The sequence below is a fragment of the Lynx canadensis genome, chromosome C1 (assembly GCF_007474595.2).
Source record: "Lynx canadensis isolate LIC74 chromosome C1, mLynCan4.pri.v2, whole genome shotgun sequence".
In the NCBI taxonomy this organism is placed as follows: domain Eukaryota; kingdom Metazoa; phylum Chordata; class Mammalia; order Carnivora; family Felidae; genus Lynx; species Lynx canadensis.
The window spans coordinates 153,237,733-153,258,669 of NC_044310.1; the positions used below are offsets into that span (position 1 = coordinate 153,237,733).

The following is a 20,937-nucleotide window of genomic DNA, read 5'->3' on the forward strand; positions in this document are numbered from 1 at the left end:
TTTCTTCCAATACCACTTCACATCCACTAGGATAATTATTTTTTTTTAAAGGAAAATAACAAGTGTTAATGAGGATATGAAGAAATTGGAATTTTCATATAGCGCAGGTGGTAAACGTTAGTCACTTTGGAAAACATTTTGGCAATTCTTCAAAAGGTTAAACAGAATTACCATATAACCAGCAATTCCACTTCCCGGTATATACCCTCAAAACTGAAAACAGGTATCCAAACAAATACATAAATACACATGTTCATAAGAGTACTATACACGATAATCAAAAGATGCAAACACCCAAGTATCCATTAATGGATAAATGAATAAACTGTCTTAACATATATCTATACATCTGTAAACACACACACACACACACACACACACACACACACTGGAATATTATTCAGCCATAAAAAGGGAATCAATTATGGACATGCTAGAAGGTGGATGAACTACAAAACAATATGCTAAATAAAAGAAGTCAGACACAAAAGATCAGATATTATATGATTCCATTTATATGAAATGTCCAAATAGGTAAATCCTATAGAGACAGACACAGGCATGGATGGTTGCCAGGGGCTGGGAGTCACTGCTTTATGGTTATGGAGTTTCCTTTTGAGGTGATAAAAAATTTTTGGAGCTAGACAGAGGTGGTGGTTGCACAACATTCTGAATGAACGAGATGCCATTGTATTGTTCATGTTGTTAATGTGTACACAGTTAGTAATATGTTCATAATGTTAGCATAGTTAATTAAAATAGTTAATTCATTTACTTTTATGTTATGTGAATTTCACCTCAATTACATAAAAGAATAAAAAAACATATACAATTTTATTTAAAAAGATAAAAGATAAAATTTAAAAAAGAATAAAAAGGGGCGCCTGGGTGGCGCAGTCGGTTAAGCGTCCAACTTCAGCCAGGTCACGATCTCGCGGTCTGTGAGTTCGAGCCCCGTGTCAGGCTCTGGGCTGATGGCTCGGAGCCTGGAGCCTGTTTCCGATTCTGTGTCTCCCTCTCTCTCTGCCCCTCCCCCATTCATGCTCTGTCTCTCTCTGTCCCAAAAATAAATAAAAAACGTTGAAAAAAAAATTAAAAAAAAAATAAATAAAAAAGAATAAAAAATAAAACTGTTTTCCAAAACTTGTAAGACAGCTAATAATTCTGATTCTGATTATTTTGCCCTTCTTCAAAAGGAAATGGTTGATAATTTTTATAATTATGAAGTTGTGTTAAATTTACTACCATACAAGTTTTTAAATTAAATATGTTTTCTATACATTCTAGAAGAAATCACTCTATGTCTCTCTTCCCCACATAACCTTTAGAACATTCTTACTCCTTTCAAAATGCTCACTAACAAACTATGCTTATTTAGGTTACAATTTCTACTTAGCACAAAGTGGATGTTTTCATAGTATACCTACAGTAAAATTTGCGTAATAATTTGAAGTAAACTATAAAACAATTTATACAACACTTAAATTAAATGTAAAACCATCACATTAAACATACTTCAGTGGGCACATTTTAAAATATATGTCACATTGGATTGTTGGCAATACGTTGAAAATGCATACTGAGTCATGTATAGAAGTTTTAATCGGTTACACTAGCTATCTATGTAATACTCTTTAAAAAATAAAATTCAGAGCATTTGTAAAAATGGAATACTTACTCCACACACAAAAGATAAATGCACTAGGCGATTCCACTCTACTCTGCAAATGTTTATCTTTTAGATAAAAAAAATAAAATACATACATTTGGGTACATGGACTCATAGTGAGTCTTCACATTTTGAAATACAGATGTTTTCACACTTTCATGGCACTCCCAGCATTTAATAGGAATTCACGCCTGCGACGAGATTACCTTAAGCAATCTAATCGCGGTCACCCAGCACGTCCTACTCTGCTCTTCTTCTGCACAGAGCATTTTCAGGTCTCGGGGCCCTCCCGCTTTGTTAGGCTAGAAGGCCACAGCACATTGTTTATCGTTAATGCATATCTTGAAGGTAACACCTGTTGAAATAAAAGCCACTAAAATTCTCCTATATATAAGAGAAAGCTGTCTCTTTTTAAAACAAATTAAAAGAAACTCAAGCTTACCTAAAAGGCTGAGGCTTGCTTTATTCATCTATCAAAATATTAAGCCTGTACCTTAAAGCAGAATCCATAGTTAGTCGGTGCTCCGTGTTTTTTTTTGCCGGCCAGTGACACATAAATATCACTATTGCCAAATTCGCTGAAAAACTGCAAATGCCGTGGTTCCTTTAAAAAAATATATACGTGAGTGTTGAAGTGAACACATATTTTGGCACACTCTCTTTGTGTTTCTATCATGTTGCATAATTTATACCTTGGCAAAAAATATTCCAAGTAATGTCACAGAAACAAAAGGGAAGAAAAATTAAGTTACTATATCCATAAAAGAACCAGAAGCTTGATACAATATTATTTGAGAAGTGGCCACTTGTTTGTAAGTTTAACTTCCAGTATACAGCAAAACATTTACCTTCCTATTTAAAGTTTTCTCTTTAGAGCCAAAGCATAAGAGACTCTTAAAAACTGAGAGCAAGCTGAGGGCTGATGGGGGTGGGAGGGAGAGGAGAGTAGGTGATGGGTACTGAAGAGGGCATCTTTTGGGATGAGCACTGGATGTTGTATGGAAACCAATTTGACAATAAATTTCATATATTAAAAAAAAATAATAAAGTTTTCTCTTTAACTACCATTTCAGGAATCTCAGGGAAAGAGGCAGCAAAGGATGGCTTTTGGAAATGTTTTCCTTGTCCAGGTTTCAAATAATGGTAGTTGAACAAAGGCAAGAAGCTTGGTTTGAGCTTCCACGGCAGTCAGAGAAGGAAGAGAAAGAGACAATGATTCTTGCTTTGTTTAGAAACCATCACCCCTCCTGTTTGCGTACTGCCCAGCACATCACAGTAAACAATGAAATAGGTGGCCTGACTACTTTTATGAAAAGAAGGAAGCCTGTACAGATGAGTTCAGGGAAATTACCTGGCAGTGGAATGTGTCTGATGTTCAAGGCAAAGTGGAAGGAATCATGAACAGCTATTTCTTCTCTGGGAAATCCATGAGATTTAAAGCTGGTCATGGGAAATCACTGGGTCATATTATTCTGTGACAGGTTAATAACTTGAAGAAGTGCTTAATTCTGGGGTTGAATGCATAATCTAAGCTGGCCAAAATGCATTTGTTCTTTAAAATCTTGCTACTAGTAGTGTGGTCCCAGACGAGCAGCATCAGCATCACCCGGGAGCTTATTAAAAATGTAAAATGTGTGGCCCCACCACAGACCTACTGAATCACAATCTGCATTTTAACAAGGCCTCAGGTTATTCACATGCACTGAAATTTGAGAGGCAATGCTCAAAACAAAGCAAAACAGAGAAGACAGAAAACCCAGAACATTCAGCAATTTGAGCAACCCATTCAGATCCAAATCCAAAATACTTCTAGTCATTTACCAGCAGGCTGTTGCATCCCTGATGATTGGTAGAGCGAGAGTGTCTGTGTATGCCACTGTTCCTCTGTGTGTCACTGTTAGGCATTTTGATCTAATGAATGACTACAGTTCCCAACTCCATGGGAGAATAAGGCAGAAAAGAAAACTGTTGAAAGAGACCCAGCCTCGCGCCCTTGGAACAAGGGGAGAGGAAGGAGAGAGATACTCTTACTGTCATGGCTTTTAAAACTATTTTTTGATAGAAACAAATGCTAGTAAAAATGTCTGATTTCTACGAAGAAAAGATAAAACCATCCCCCATCCACTGGTGCTGTAGAAGTCAACGTAGCTGAGTCATCTGGATGTAAGAAAAGGGCAGCTTGAGAAACCCTCGAAGGCTACAGAGGCATGATGGGTTTCATTTCTTGACAGATTTTTGCTCCATTACTGCAGACATATCAAGGTTTACAAATTGAGACCACAAGCCTGGGTTGGCCTGGTTAGCAAAGGCCACACGTGCATGTGTATACAAGGGGAGAGGTGAAGAGGGGCATACTTAGAGGTTTCCCTAAATAAAAGTCACAGGTACATCTCCGAGGCTTGTAGCGGTGCTGAACTAACTCCCACGCAGCCCAGATCTTCAGAAATTACAATAAATCAAGACCTTCTCACAGAAAAAGGATAGGAAATTGTATCTTTGCCAGGTAGAAATGTCGTTAGACATTAGATAACCTGCATAATTTATATTAAGGTCATAATCCTTGAGGTTACCTAATACCTTGAATTTCTTTTTTTGAGGGGAAATTTAAAATCATTTTCATGTATGGAACATGAGCTCATTAGACACAGGCCAGAGAGAAGAATATTATGTACTGATATACAGCAAAGTCAGACACTATGTTGAAAAGAGCTACAATATGGACTGAGAACAGATGTTTGATGCTTGTGATTTTGCCTGGCCAAGGGAAAGACCATCACAAGAAAAAAGGCATGGGTCCAGTAGAAGGAATCAGAGCTGTCTTTTATATAACGGTTGGGCAGGGAAAGGAGGGGAAGGCTAAAGTAAAAATATAATGGGCAGTTGATTTTAATGAGAAACCTGTTGAAGAAGTGAGAATTTAGAAATTAAAGAAACATTATCATATCTTCCAGTGAAGGTTCACTGGAAAAAGTATGATCAACATGATTACTGGATTTAGAAGCCACTTTTCTCTGATGTTAAAAGTAAAAAAATAAATAAATAAAAAAATAGGGGCACCTAGGTGGCTCAGTCGGTGTTCGACCCTGGCTCAGATCATGGTCTCACAGTTCATGGTTTCGAGCCCTGTGTCAGGCTCTGTGCTAACAGTGTGGAGCCTGCTTGGGATTCTCTCTCTCCCTCTGTCCCCGCCCCCCCATTCATGCTTTCTGCCTCTCTCAAATTAAATGAATAAAGTTAAAAAAAAAAAAAAAGATAACCAAGCATGTATTTGTTTAAAAAACATCTTCATATATAACTTCACACTTACAAACAAAGGATAAAAAAGCAACCCCACTAAAATTTAGACCAAAGAAAATCCTAAACCTTAATTACAGAAACAGGTAATTATTTATCCTGACGTTATTTATGGTAGAAAAATTTGAAAATTAGTTAAAATGTTCAAGAAAAATTAGTTTAATGCGTATGTATGACAGGATGCTAGGAGTCGAATGACATACACTTAAAAATAAAATACGTTTGTAAGAGAATGTATTACTAACTATTACTAAGTTAGTTGAGCCCCATTCCATCACTTAAACTTCAACGAAATACACACTCATATGCATGTACTCTTGCAAACAGCAACAAAGGAAAACCATATCTGAGGGAAAGCTCTCGAAAGTATGAAAGAATCAAGTATTACTCCTTGTGGCTCCGTATCTCCTGTTAGGACCACCACTGGTATATCTGGTCTCCCCATTAACTGTATTCTGGGCATTTCCATTTGAATGCTTCACCCTCAACACAATATATCTAGAGCTCAGATCATGATCTTACTTCTAAGATAATGTGATAGCAAACCTCCTATTCCTGTTTATTAAATCCTTGAGTGTTTCTTCATTTCCTTTTTTAAGAACGTTTAAAATGCTCCCTCTCCTTTCACATCAACAAGGTCAACAAGATCTAGCCACTTGCCATTGAATCTTGTATCCATCCCTTTTGCCACCCACACCCCCCTACCCCCACCCCAGCTCATCATAGGCCTAGGTTAGATCCCATCAGCTCCACTCTGCATTGCTGAGTGACTATCTAATTAGCATCTGTGTGTGCCTCTAGATAATCTCTCTTTCCCTGTGTCCCCCTCCACTCTCTGCTTCCTTAGCCCCCTCCCCTTCATTATTTTTTTCTCTCTCTCTCCCTCTCTCTGATTAAGCTCCCTATGGCCGTAGTAATCTTACAACTTGATTATCTCACTCTCCTGCTCAAAAATTTTCACTGGCTTCCTATAGTGAGTTGAATGATAGTCATCCCCCTCCCCCACAAAAGATATGCCTGTGCCCCCATCCCAAGAAACTGGGAATATAACCTGATTTAGAAAAAGGGTCTTTACAGATGTAATTAAGTTAAGGATCTCAAGATGAGACAATCTCAGATTATCTGGGTGGGCCCTAAATGCAGTGACAAGTGTCCTTATAAGACATGGAGAAAGAAGAGAAGGCCACGTGAGGAGAGAGTGAGGCCTCCACAAGCAAACGTGTGCCTGCAGCCACAAGTAGCCAAGACAGAAAATCCTACAGAAATTTAAAGAATCACATAATGAGAGAGAGAAATAAATAATAAATGAACATTTCCAGGATAAAAGGAAAATAGAAATTTGCAGACTGAATGCATATGGTGAGAATCAAGTAAGATACATCAGAATACATGCGAATGCACCTAGAAATATGGTCGGGGAAGTTACTGAACACCAATGATTATCACAATATTTGAAAAACAGCCAGAAAAAAAATGACAGATTACCAACAAAGAATCAACAATGTTGTTTGACAACAACAGATGCATTAGAACAGAATTAAAATAGTCGCCCATGAAAACTCTCAAAAGTAGTTTTACATGAAAGATAATCAATGCATCGCATAAAATGTCAGCACTCATAAAACAAGGCATAGTCAACACTGACTAGACTACACAGAAATACAGACAATGCAGCGCTGAGCACTGTGAAATTACATGTATGAGTGATGGTGCCTGTAGGAGCACACAAGTAGGTCTATGTGACTGCACAGGTATACACACACACGCACACAAAGGAACACATATATCCACCCTGATGGTAATGTACCTTCCTTTAGGAATCGACAATCTAGCTAAGGAGACAAAACCAACACAGACAAAGGAATTCAAGAGCAATTACAGAGTCAGCTGGGTGTTACTAACTGCATCAACAACAGAAGTTCAGAAGTGGGCAAGGTCAGCAGCATAACCTGTGGTGAAAAGAAAAGATGTGCACTACATTGGACCTCAAAATCTGCAACCAAGGATAAGGAAAAAGGGGGTGAATTTGGAGTAGAGAAGAAATGAGCACAGTATGTGGTACTGAAATAAGAGCATCCAGATTTCCATCACGGGGCCTATGTTGAAACTAGTGTGAAACAAAGCTGAATAGTCAGTTCTTAAATGGATTATGGCAGGGGTACCAGGGTGGCTGGGTCCGTGAAGTCTCCGACTCTTGATCTCAGCTCCAGTAATCATCTCACAGTTCGTGAGATCAAGACCTGCGTCAGGCTCCACGCTGACAGCAGGGAGCCTGCTCGGGATTCCCTCCCAGTCTCTCTCTGCCCCCTCCCCTGCTCATGTTGGGAGTCTCTCTCAGTAAGTAAGTAAATAAATAAATAAACATTTTTAAAGGATAGATAAATTGTAGCAAATATTTGGAATCTATAATTACCAACTCTTGATATAAGCAGTAAAAAAAATAAAACCCACTTTAACTTACAATTCATAACATATCATTGACATTTCAATTACCTTTGATGTCCCTTTTGTAGAAAAATATAAACCAGATCTTCTTAGAAGGAAGTAAATCTTTTTCCAGGACTTCTTTCCCTGTTCTTTTGCATGTAAGAAGCCATGGATTTCAGGATATGTGCTTGAACTCAGAAACATCTGGAAGAAAGTTAGACATTCTCATAGTATTTTTGAATCAATGATAGTGTAGCCTTATAGTAATCTTGTTAAGATTTCAAATATAACCATGTAAAATCTAACAGGGTCAATGCCACTTATACAAGCCATTATAGAAATGGCAATATAAATACAACGGAAAATAAATCAGTCTTTTGACAACCCAAGGCAAGTTCCAAATAAAAATATGTGCACAAAATATACATTCTAAGTGGTCAGTACTTAGCCAAACACCAAACTGGTAAGTTATTTAAGTGTCCATCTTGAAAAGCTAGATTTTGTCTAAGAGTTAAGTCCTGATACGTTTCTATGCTTTTCTATGCTCCTCCCTGAGAACATATCAGCTTCATCATAGTCAAAATAAAGACTCCAATCTTGACTTCAGTTATTCAGTTGTTAAGAAAGTTGGGCTGAGTTCACCTCCCTGATGAGGTAAAGCAGACAGTCTTTTCTTTGTCCACCAAGGTTCTCGATTGTGGATGGCTACGGCAGGTGTTTTCCAAAGAGAGCTGCAGCACCATCTCCCAGCCCACATGCTCTTCTGCAAAGTGATCTTGCCACTGACACATGAAGAGCTGGAGTCTGTTTCTCTACCTCCTTGAATCTGGGCACAGCTTCTGACTGCTTTGACCAATGGAATACAGCAGAAGTGATAGTCAGCTAGTTCCAGTTCTGGTCCTTAACTAGTCCTTCACTAGTTAACTCTTGGAAGCTAGCTGTCACATAAGAAATGTGACTACCCCGAGATGGCTCTGCTGTGTGAGACCCAATACAACTAGGAAAGCTCTTGAGGATGAGAACCCATGTGGACAGAGAAAGAGAGAGAGGGGAGAGAGAGAGAGAGAGAGAGAGAGGCAGGCAGGCCAAGAAGTACCAGGGACACACAGTGAACAGCTATCTTAGAAGGGGATCCTCAAACCTCCAGAGAGCCCATGTGCCTCAGAGATGACCCACCCAGCTAAACCCTTTCCACATTCCTGACCCGCAAAATTGTTGGCAAAATGTGAGTGGGCACTTAAGCCATTAAGGTTTGGAACAGTTTGTTACACAGTAATAATGAACTGAGACAGTAGGCATGTGCTGGTTGGGAAAGCGAGAATGAAAAGGAAGAGCTCTGTATGAGTGGCTGTGCTCTGCATCCTTAATAAGACAGTGGAAATGCATTAGCATCTCATTAAAAGAAGAAAACAGAAATCCCTATGAATAAACAAATGCAAAATGGAAAAACTGAAAGAGAAATTACTAGCTAAAATGATGTGACATATTTTAAAAGGCTACTCTGGGAAATGCTGAGAATAGATATGTATGTTTTTAAGTAAATTATTAAATTTTTTAATTTAATGAGCCACAGTTATTAATTAATTGACATGCAAAACAGGCAAGTAGGTTTTTTAGTTTGAGTGCTTTCCAAGTTATTAAACCAAACCAATTAAATTTTAAAAAGGGAGTCACAGAGGTCATACTAGAAAAAGAAGAAACGTTTTAAAAGTGGAAACATTGCCTCTGTGGAGAGAAAAGGTCAGAGGCATATGCAGGACTATCTGATTCCAAAGCTATGATTTTTCTTGTTTTTATAATTTCACATTAAAGTAATATAACTATATTATAGGAGAATTGGGGAAAGGAGGTGGAATAAAAACTCCAGCCCGCCACCCTGTATCCTAAGCCAGTAGTGAAGCACTGAGAGGGCCTGAGAGCGGCGGGGGGGGGGGGGGGGGGGGGGTCCTCAGGCATAGCTGCTGGGCCGCTGCCACTCATCCTAATATCCTGATGGGGTGTCTGTGAAACCCAGTAGCATATAAGAAGCTTTCAGGAAAATCTCTTGAGACTAATCACATTTTCTAAAATATTGTGAAGAGAGAAAATGAAATATAGCCTATTAAAAGCCCATAGAAAACAGATCTGTACCACCCATTACAGTTACCAGTATATTTAAATACCAATATACTTAAAGTAGTATCTATTATGGAAATATTAAAAGTTGTCTTCTTTAATGGTCAGAAAATATTGAGTGGGTCTGAGGATGCCTGAAGGCTTAGATCAAACAGTAACCATTATAAAAACATTGCTCAACATTAACCTGTTAACAATGGCAGAGCTTGTGATGTGAAATCTACTAATCTATGAAAAATAAAATAACTGAAATCATTCTTTTATTGTAATGAAAATATCTTTTAAAAATGATCTTGTAAAGCCACTTCCAGTTTGGCAGAAACGAGCCCAACAGATACAAAACTAAGGAGACTCTTAATTAAATAACTAGCATTCTTAATTCAGCTAAAACATTTCAGAATTCTGCTCAGGTATCCAACATGGTTATGACACGTCAGCATATGATATGTGTATATATATATATATATATATATATATATATATGTACGTATATATATATATATATTCTATATCTGTTTTTCTCCTTTCACTTAATTGCTGAATATTTTACCACAAATGGATTGAGAGCACTTATTATAAAAGTTAATACTAAATATCTGTCAGTAAAATGCCTACACTGTACTGAGGATTTTGATTTTTCAAAAAGACTAACATAATCTTTAAACACATCATAGAGCAAATTACTCTGCAAGTTTCCTTTCATGATACACATTCCTTTCACAATTGGCCAAAACTGGGAAGAAAAATGGGGTTAGGAGGCTTTCCTGATTTAGGGAATTCTTTATTCAGGTTTTGTTCTTTCCTTTCCTATTCTTTCTTTTCTTTTTAGTTTCACCTCCAGCAAAAATTAATCAGTCAAGGTATACCATTTCAAAATCTGGGCATGTATAAATATGGACCTTAAAGTTCCCCTTTATCATGCTGTTACTTAACATACTTCAATGGGAATATATTTTACCTGCAAAATCTGTGTGGGGGATATTTCACCATTGGTTTCAGTTGCAAAAGACACCATATGCTCTGGAAAAAAATACTGACAAAAAGATAGAGGTTACATTATCTCAAAAGCCATGCTAGAAAAGATTCAGTATGACCAATATAGTAAGCTAGAGCAAAAGTTCTCTAAGTCACTGTGTTGAAAATTCACCTGAAGTGTTTTGTTTTGTTTTGTTTTGTTTCTTTTTTAATGCCAGTGCCTGGACTCTACTTTCATGTATCTTAAGGGGAAGGTGTGGGTAGGGCCCAAAGATTAGCAAACACCCTCAGATAATGCAGATGCAGAGATCCACATACGTCAAGTTACCAAACACTGCTTTCACGATGGCAGCGTGCTTGCTCCCGTATCTCTTCCCTGAGTCCTACAGTCATTCTGGCTGGCAGGTGCTAGAGGATTCTCAACTCCATTTCACAAACTCAAGGCTCATAGAAGTAGACGGTATAACCCAGGTCATAGCCACATGTAGAGGAGCCAGGACTTACAATAGGGCCAGAGGCTAAAAGTCCAGTCCTTTCAACCTACTCTTTGTCCAACCTTGTTTAATCATAAAATTCACCTAGGACAGTTGTTTAAAATTGGAATTCCCAGGCTTCATTCCTGGGGTGTCTGATTCAGTAGGTCTGGGTAGGTCTTGGGTCCTATGCTTTCAATAAGCACTCTCTCCACCCCCAGGTAATTTTTATAATCAGACAAGTTTGGGAAAATATAGACCTCTATACTTCCTGGAAGGACAGGCCTTTACAACAGTTCTATTAACATTTGGTCTAATACTGTGTTCAATATTAGTTACGGCATTCCTGGCCTCTACCCGCTAACAGCCCTCCTGTCCCTCCACCCCAGTAGTGACAGGCAAAAATGTCTCCAGACATTGTCAAAACACCCCCAGTTGAGAACCACTGCTCTAGGTCTACAAAATGAGTGTACAGACCTGTTTAAATAATAATAATAATAATAATAATAATAATAATAATAACAACAACCATAATGATATATAACCCAAAACAAGCACTAAACCATATGCCTTTAACTATACTTTTAAATTCTTGCTTTTAACAAAGATTCACAACAAGAAAACAGTTTCCCTTCAAATTCTAATTCTATTTAATTTTTATTAGTACTCTTTTATTTTCTTTGTCAAAGATCACTCCATTATGTTTTTATTAATAGGTTCAAATAAAAGAGAACATAAGAGGTCTTTCAGGGTTTGAAAATATTCTATTATAGTATGTATCATATATTTTTCATAAAGGATCATTTCAATTCAATTATCCAAAACCTAGTGTAAAAATACGCTATAGCTGCAGAGACAAAAACAATTTAAAATAATGAGCCCAGGGGCTCTTTTGACTTCTGCAGATACCTAGTCTTCACTAGGAATGTGACACACATTTATTTTCTTTTAAAGAGCACTATAATGAAAGAAGTATTTATTGGATAATGCTCTGGTCTTTAGCTCATTTCTACTTAGCTCGGTAATTATTGCACTGAAAAAATATTTTGGAACAGCAAGATTCATGTCAATAATTTTTGGCTGAGCTATAGCACTCCAAACAATCATCAATCTGTTTTTACTTTAGAAATTTTCTTATTTAAATTTCCTACATTCTTTGAAAAGTGTTAAACTATAATATTTTGGAGCTGCTTGAAGATATCTAATAATTGATTTCCCAAATTAAATGTATATTTGTTTTCTTAAAAAGCAAGAAGAAGAAGAAATAGCTCCCCCAAACTACCTATCTGAACTTCTATGATCATACTGACTAATCATTGATAAAGTAAGAAAAAACATAATTATGATTTTAAAGGAACAGAATTCTGACCTACAATTTACCAAATAGGAAATTACATTTTATTTGTAGTTACCAAATAGGAAATTATACTTTATTCATAGTGATTCTTTTCTTCACAAAAAATAAAATAAAATTTAACAAATCCATTTATTTTCTCTAACTACTAATGGGGATTTCACTTACCATTGGGTTTTTAAAGAATTCATATTTGGCATAATTTTTTCTAAAGTATAGTTTATTTTCTTCTTCCATTCCCCAGTTAGATAGCACTTCCATCACCAGCTCGTGGTCTTCTATTGTTCTTTCTGTAAGGAATGTTTCAGTGAGTATGTCAACAGATAGATGCATGGATGGACAGATGAATGAATAGATAGACAGACAAATAGGCAGGTAGAAAGAAATGTGTGTGGACACATGTATCCATACAAATATATAAAATATATTATGTAGCTTTACTAAATACAGCAAATTTCAACTCAATTCTAGGATAGCCAGGTTGATAATATTTTCGGCAACTTTGAATTAGTAATGTTGATTTTTATACCAAAGCAGACTGTAACCTGAGGAGAAAAAATGACAGAATATCACAATGCACTTTTTGGTAATTCTCAATTCCTTTTATTGCCATGTAAATTATAATTAAGTTTGATAACAAATCTGCATTAAGAATTTAGGAGGTATTCTTTTTCTCCAGCTCATCGTGATGCCAAAATTAAAATATTTGCCTCAAGGTTGAACAATTCACCCTATTAAGAGACGAAAAATTTTGACAGGTTCAAAAATGCATTTGAGACACATAATCTGGATAGTTAAGAAAAATTAAAATAAATGCTTTAAAAGGAAAAAATTTAATGGAAGCACATACAATTTCACGAAACCTAATTTCTAGGGGCAATTTATGCTTTCAAAACTAATGTTTAGGCAACTATATTTTGTATTAACAATGAAGATAATTAGGTAGGGTGGGAAGGCACTTAGGAGGAAAGGTACTTAAATGAAATAGGCAGCGACAACTTTAAAGAGGTGAACATAACATACACAACTCGTATTTTAATAAGAAACCTGGTGTCTATAGCAGTGCTATTCAAAGAGCCCCAAACTGAAAACTACCCAATGCCTATCAGCCTGAGAATGAACGAATGAATAACTTGTGTAAATTTACACAGTGAAATACATACTACAACACACAACTGTATGGGTGAATTTCACAAACATGATATTAAATGAAAGAAGTCAGACACAAAGAATAGTACATAGTACATGACTACACTTACATGAAATTCGATACAGGCGAAATAAATCTGTGGTGTTAGAAATCAAGATAATAGGGATAGTGGGTGAGGGAGCAGGAGCATGACGGGAACCACTGGGTATGGGAAATACTATTTCTTGTTCTGGGTGTTGGATATCCAAGTTTATGTAACATTTGAGAGTTCATTGAGTTGTCCACATATGGCTTGTTCACTTTTCTTAAGGTATGTCATACCTCAATAACAGAAATAAAGAAACAACAATAAAGAAAAGTTACTGTGAAATTACTAATGTAAAACAGGAAGTGAAGAACAGCCAACTAAGGAATACAGAAACCCTCTGCTTTTTTTAGGTGCTTCTAGGACCTTTTTGGAAAGTATCGTGTCTCAGACATTCAACACTCAGTAGTGATCTGTGACCTACAACACCTGAACCCTTGAAAGTAAAGTCATACTTAAATGGAAGCTTATTCATCTGAAAGGAAATTCTCGTAAGAGCTCAATGAATATGGATGACTTCAAGTTAAGTGTGCATCAACACTCTGGGTTCTGTTCCTAACTCCAATGGCTCTTTTTCTGTCTCATTGACAAGCTTCCATGGTTCCTCCCTCCTAAGATGTCATCTTTGGCTCAAATTTTTTCTTTCCCTTTCTTAAACTAATTCACTCTCTTCTCTTCAGCCATCCCATCTGTCAAGTTCCTTGAGATGGAATCTCTGGCCACAGTTGCTTTCAGTTGTGCTCTAGTTCTAGCTGCTAGACTTTCCACCACCTCATACATAGTTTGTCTAAATCCAGAGTCAGTATAGTGATTCACCCAAAATATTAATTCCAGCAATGCCAATTCTGAGTATATAGCCAAAAGAAGCAAAAGCAGGGTGAGAACAGATATTTTTACACTAATGTTCACAGTAGCATCCTTCACAAGAGGTGGAAATACTCTACTGCCCACCAACAGATGAATGGATAAACACGTACTACAAACATACAATGGGATACTTAGCCTTAAAAAGGAATGACACATGCTACAACAGGGATGGACCTAAAAGATATTATATGTAAAATAAGAATACACAAGAACAGATACTGCATGATTCCATTTATAGAATGGTACAAATAGACAAATTCATAAAGATGGGAAGTAGAATGGTGGTGGCCAGGGACTAGGGAGCAAGGAGTTATTGTTTAATGGATTTGGAGTTTCACCATGAGAAGATAAAAATGTTCTGGAGAGGGACAGTGGCGATGGTTGCACAACAATATGAATGTACATAATGCCAATGAACTATGCTCTTAAAAATGGTAACTTTTATGTTATGTACATTTTATCAAAATGAAAAAATAAACTTGAAAACAAAGTCTTCTCCTTTTTTCTCTTTCAAACTGCTTTTTCCTAAATTCTCCTATCTCCATTGCGTCTTTATATCCACTCCCATGACCTCCACTTTTGCTATCCCCAGATACCAGAGATATTTCCCTCCAAGTGTCTTTCACACAACCAACAACCCCTCACTCATTCTCATGATAACAATCCCAATTTAGATCCTCACCTTTTCTTAACTAATCTCCAAACCTCTAGTTTCTTATTTTTGTAATCCAACCTGGACACTAATACTACAGCAAGCTTCATAAAACATATGTGTCAACGTGACCCTTGCTCAAAAAGCTTATCTACTTCCTACTTTCTATGGGATAAACCCATGGAGTCTAGCAGTTATACCATTCATTCATCCATCCATTTGGCAAATATTTCTTGAAGGCCTACCACGTGTCAGACATTCATCCTGGGGCTTGGAATTTTGTAGTGAATAAAACAGTCAAAAATCCCTGCCTCATGGAGTTTTCATTCTAATGAGAAGATACAGACTATAAATAAAATGCAACTCTTAAAAGGCAGGAATAAATACTACAAAGAAAAATAGAGCAGGGCATAGGAAAAGAGGAGGTCATAGGGGAAAGGAATTCATTTCAAGAGCTTGCCAGATAGATCTTGTTGAGAAGGTAATATTTGAACAAAGACCCAAAGGAGAAGGGGGCATGAGCCAAGCAGACACCTACAGGAAGAACAAGAACAAAGCCTTTGAGGCAAGAGCAACGTTCCATGTTTGAAGTATAGCAAGGAGGTTAATGCGGCTGAAGCTGAGTGAGCAAAGGGGCAAGTACTAGGAGAAGAGGTTAGAGAAGCAATGGTGATGAGCTAGAAGGAGGCCTAGGAAAGACCCTGCAGTTCATAGTGAAGCTCTGGCCTTTCCTTGGAGTTTGAGGAGAAGTCACTTTGAATAGAGAAATAATACGAACTGACTTATATTTTCATTGGATTGCATCGGCTGTGGAGGAGAGCTGATTTTAAAAGCTTCAAGGTGGGGACATCTAGGTGGCTTAGTCGGTTGAGCCGCCTGACTCTTGATTTTGGCTCAGGTCATGTCTCACAGTTGTGAGACTGAGCCCCACATAGGGCTCTGTGCTGACAGCACAGTGTATGGATCCTGCTTAGGATTCTCTCCCTCTCTCTCTCTCTCTCTCTCTCTCTCTCTCTCTCTCTGCCCTTCCCCCACTCACATGTGTGCTCTCTCTCACTCTATCTCTCAAAATAAATAAAAAACTTTAAAAAAAGACTTAAGGGTGGAAGCAGGAAGCACATTTAGTAGAATATTACAATTAATGAGGGGAGAGATGATACGGCTTGGATTAGAGTGGCAGCGGTGGAGATGTACAAAGCAGGCAGAACCTGGACATATTCTGAAGATAGAGCCAACAGGATTGGCTGACAAATCGGATAGGAAATGGAAAAGAGAGGGTAGTTAGGGGAGACACCAAGGTCCTCCACTCAAGCTCTTGGAAGGACTGTGTTGTTATCAATGAGTCTGAAAAACTATTAAGTGGGTTGGGAGAGTCAGCAGTCACTGAGATATCCCATGGGAAGCCACATCCCTAACAATCTCTCTATCCTTAATTTGGTCTCCTTCTCACACAAACCAGCTGATATTTTCAAGCTTATGAAACCCAGGTTCACATTAAAAATACTATTTGCTAAGCATGAGATCCGTATTTTTTGCAACTGCACAGGAAGAAAATTTCAATGTAGTCGGCAAAATGTTTGCTTGTTTGTTTTACCAACCTGTGTTTCTTTGTACCCATTGCTCTCTCTACCACTGAAGAAACATCATATGTTCTGACCTCAAGCTACACTATACAGAGAGGAAAAAAAAAAGAAAGAAACGCATTTCCTCTACTTTTGAACTTCACAACAGACCTTACCAATCTTTGACAAATATAAGTGCTTGGGGAGAATCATGTCTAGCCAATCCTTGATTGCTTCATACAAGGATCCACCTTCTATCTTCTGGGAAAGGAGCTGTAGTTAAGGTGTTGGTGAAGAAAATGACGGAGTAGAGACTGCGCTAGATAATAATAAGTGGATGGTATAGGTCCCAAGTGACCCTGTATCCTGTCCCCTTCCAGAATGAGAATGCTTTCAGGGTGATGAGTCGATGGTGATAAAACACCAGATAAGTTTAACAGTGGTATGTGGCTCAAACCAGAGGGTAGCCTTAGGAGACATCTCGTTTCCAATAGAAGCCCTACATCCAGCATGATGGAGAAGCCATAACTGAGGGCAACATCAGGGCAGATGAGTCCATGGCATCCCACTCTGAAGAAAGAGCATGGCAGTAGCACCACATCTCCAGCAGGTACAGGGAAGAGCTAAGACAAGAGTTCAGATTTAGGGGGCTGTATGGTTCAGTCAATAAGCTTGACAGGAACAGAACATGAACAGCGGGACAAGAGTTAGGCAAACACCTGTCCTGGGACTTAATGCCTCAGCAGAAGGTTGCAGAAGTGAAAGCAGGTCTGAATTTTCAACTGAGAATATTTTAATCCCGTATGTAACTCATTTACAGAACCTGAATTTATTATTAACACCAACAAGACTGAGAACAATCCACACAAAAAAATAAATACACAGAAGATTAAACTGTCTGCTGTGAAGAAGGCAGGAGGCTGAAAGTAAAAAAATTATTCAAATTATTGAAATAAAGGAAGTTACATTTTTTGTAAGTCTCCATCTGAGACCTTTCTCCTTGCCATATTTAATTCTTTTAATATTTTCAGTTCAGCATGCTGAACAATGGTTCCAAAGACATCTGGAACCTATAAATGTTGCCTTATATGGCAAAGTCTTTGCAGATGTCATTAACTTAAAAAGACTGAGAGGAAGAGATTACCCTGAATTATTGAGGTAGGCTCTAAATCCAGTCACAAGGATCTTTATGAGACAGCGACAGAAAGAGATATGACCAAAACAGAAGAGGAAAGGGCAATGTGACCACAGGGGCAGACTCAAGTGACACAGCCACAAGCCAAGAACAATGGCAACCACCAGAAGATGGACGAAGCAAGGAACGGATTCCCTCTAAAGACCCAGAAAGAGCCTGGCCCTGCCATCATCTTGATTTCAGCCCAGTGACATCAATTTTGGACTTCTCACCTCCAGAACTGTTACAGATTACATTTCTGTTGTTTGAAGCCACCAGGTCTGTGGTAAAGTAATATCACAGCTTCATGAGAGTTATATTTCCATTTTTCAGAACAGTGAACATCTCAGGATTTGAAGAGCAGCCAGGTGTCTGATCCCAAGTCAATGCTTTTCCTCTGCAAGTATTGCCTCTGCCTTCACTACAGCTCCCACTTGAGGGGCACCCCCTGCAGCCTCTGCTGGGCCTATTTATATCCTGTTCATTCTTTCCATATCAACTAATATCCTCTCTCATGTTCCTGCACCTCTCATGTTTCAGCTGCCTCAAATTCTTTTATTTTGAAATGTGTTCAATAAATATTTGCTAATTAAGTCAATAAAAAACTGCATTTTGAGTGTAAGGAGAAGGAAAATAACGGGTAATATTTCAAATCACATCAATCTTAACCTCACATGAAAGTAACATAAATCACTTGAATTTGGACTGCCCCAAAAGAAGAAATAAAACAAAAAAGGCAGAAAAGCCAAGCTGTATGTGAACAGCTATGACAAGTATGTAACGAAAAGCACTATCAAGTACTATTTGTGACCACCAACCAAGCAGTAGTCTACATGTAAACAAAGCCCAGAGTAACAATGTAGAAAGGAACAATAGAGTACAGTATTTGCAGAAAATTTCATGGAACCATAATACCAAACGCGTAAGTAATGCATTACTAGCATCAGGAAAACATTCTGGTAATCTTAAGAAGAAAAATTTCTTCAAATAAAGCTAGACTAACTAGAGTATGTGAGATAGGGCAAGACATACTTTGCATTCCTTCAAAGAGGATTTCTGGGTACTCTACTGAAAATTCAGAAAACACATAAGAAAGCAGACAAAGCCCAGAGGATCAGATGCAGCTATAGGTTCTCACCTCACACACTCCCCTGGTAATGGAGATAAAACTTGTCTAGTACACAACCTGGCTTTTCAAAATTAATAAGCATTTTCAATTTATATATTTGTATCCAAATTTGGATGCGCTGTCATATACCATCCTACAACCAAACCTCATTACGTTAAAGGATTAATGTTACAATAATCCAAATAACCCTAAAAGGCATAATTATCAGTTAATCACATCTTGCAGAAAATTCATGGTTTCTTTTTTTCAAGGCAGACACCTAACTAAATACAAATCTTAACAGGGAGGAGCTCAACATGAAGATACAAGATGCCTAGATGGATAACTTTGAAAGGAAAACAAAAAAGCTCATAAGGGGGGGGGGGTGAAAAGTTGCGGAAGACCGGCTTTGCTTTGCTTAGGTTAGGCCTGGGACATCATTACCAAGACCTGAGAACAGAGAAAACAAAACAAGTACTGGTCCAGAGGGCTTCTAACTAACTTTCCATTGACGCTTCCTCTTTAGCGCCATTCTAAAACCAAGTGGATTTTAACCAGAGGAATGATCCCACTGAATAACTTACAATGCACGTCTTAAATATCAAAAAGAAACAAATTAATTCTGCAACTAGAAGCTCTTTGCTGCAATACTTGAGAACAATTATATTAAGAACTGTCACCCAGAATGAATCCAGAGACTTTTTGGATTGTCTTGTGATAAATGACCCAGGTAACATTCTCATAAATTCATCATGACTCTTTCAAAGACCTTATTTTTAAAACTTCATAAATTCACCTAAAATACCGTATTAAAATATACTATTAAATCTTTATGGATACAAGTCTGCTTAGAAAACTTTTTAAAGTATTTTTCAGTCACTGGAAAGTGAATGACAGGGACTACATACCATTTCTGTGTAGGTAGAAAAATAGAAGAGAAGCCCTCTTAAATAGCTTCAAAACAGCATCCAAAAAAGAGAAAAAAGGGGGAAAAGTCTCCAAACACTAAAGAAAAGCTTTCTTGAAACTAAAACAAAAGCTTCATATCACTTTAAGTTTCATTTCTGTTTCTGATAGATCTGTGAAGTGTCACAGAAATACAATGAAACATTACCAAATAATAAGTACAGAAAATTCTGTTTCTATTTAATTTCAGAAACTTTTTCTTTAAAAACAAAAAGGAAGAAGAGAGGAAAGAAGTTTCTTCTGAAACTGTTGATTTCACTTCAAAGTCTTTTAAAAAAAACCTCAATCCTCCCAGAATGGAAAGTGTTCACCTGTGACCTTCTGCCTGGATTTCTTCGCTGAATCTACTGAAAGTACAGCGTGGGGCTCAAATAGAAACCTGATTCCCTACTCTTCTCATCACTTGATAAGAAAAGAAACAAAAGTGGCTTTTACCTCTAATTCGCCCAGAAAACAATTCTTTGTATACCTTTGTTACAGGAAACTCCAGGAGACAAATGATCCTTGTACTTCTCTGGGCTAGGTAGAAACTACATACATTTTGTCAATCTTATTTTCAGATAAAAATGAACAGCCTCTGACCAAGCAAAACAAAAACTGGAGAAGCAAAGAATTAAATAAGGCTCGATTCTGAAAGGTTCCTTAACCTAAGAAAACTACTTAATACCAGAGAGATCCCCTGGAAAAATTGCTACCACCATATTCAGCTCCCCAAGTACAATTATTAGGAAAATTATGACACTTAGTTTGATGGCTATAAAAGCCCTGAAGATTATTGTTCAACAAATTGAAGTAGTCTTCATATTAACTCAGACTCACCGATCACAACTTGTATTCATAGAAATCTTACTTTTCTGCAAAGCATTTGCATATACATTACCTCAAGCTGACTGGTAAATAACCGAAGAGTTTAGAAACTGCTTCCATAAATTCTAAGTTACGAAATACATCCTTTACAGACTTACAATAAATTTCCATCTGAGCATTGCATCTGATTTCTTTGGCTTCTTTTCCAAGTCTTTTCCTTCTATGTACGTTGTAATCCATCCTTTGAACTGCTTGATAT

General features: G+C 37.4%; 1 protein-coding gene across 2 annotated transcripts in view; it reads right to left on the reverse strand.

Annotated features, from left to right (window-relative positions):
* The window catches only part of GRB14 (growth factor receptor bound protein 14), a 116,458-nt gene that overhangs the window by 13,820 nt on the left and 81,701 nt on the right, over positions 1-20,937 (reverse strand). For both annotated transcript variants that reach the window (XM_030327111.1, XM_030327113.1), the window contains 5 exons: positions 12,476-12,597; positions 10,464-10,538; positions 7,457-7,594; positions 2,163-2,273; positions 1,876-1,971 (listed from right to left, as the gene is read on the reverse strand). In XM_030327111.1, coding sequence (XP_030182971.1) covers positions 1,876-1,971; positions 2,163-2,273; positions 7,457-7,594; positions 10,464-10,538; positions 12,476-12,597 — 542 coding nt within the window. The remainder of the gene's footprint in view (positions 1-1,875; positions 1,972-2,162; positions 2,274-7,456; positions 7,595-10,463; positions 10,539-12,475; positions 12,598-20,937) is intronic.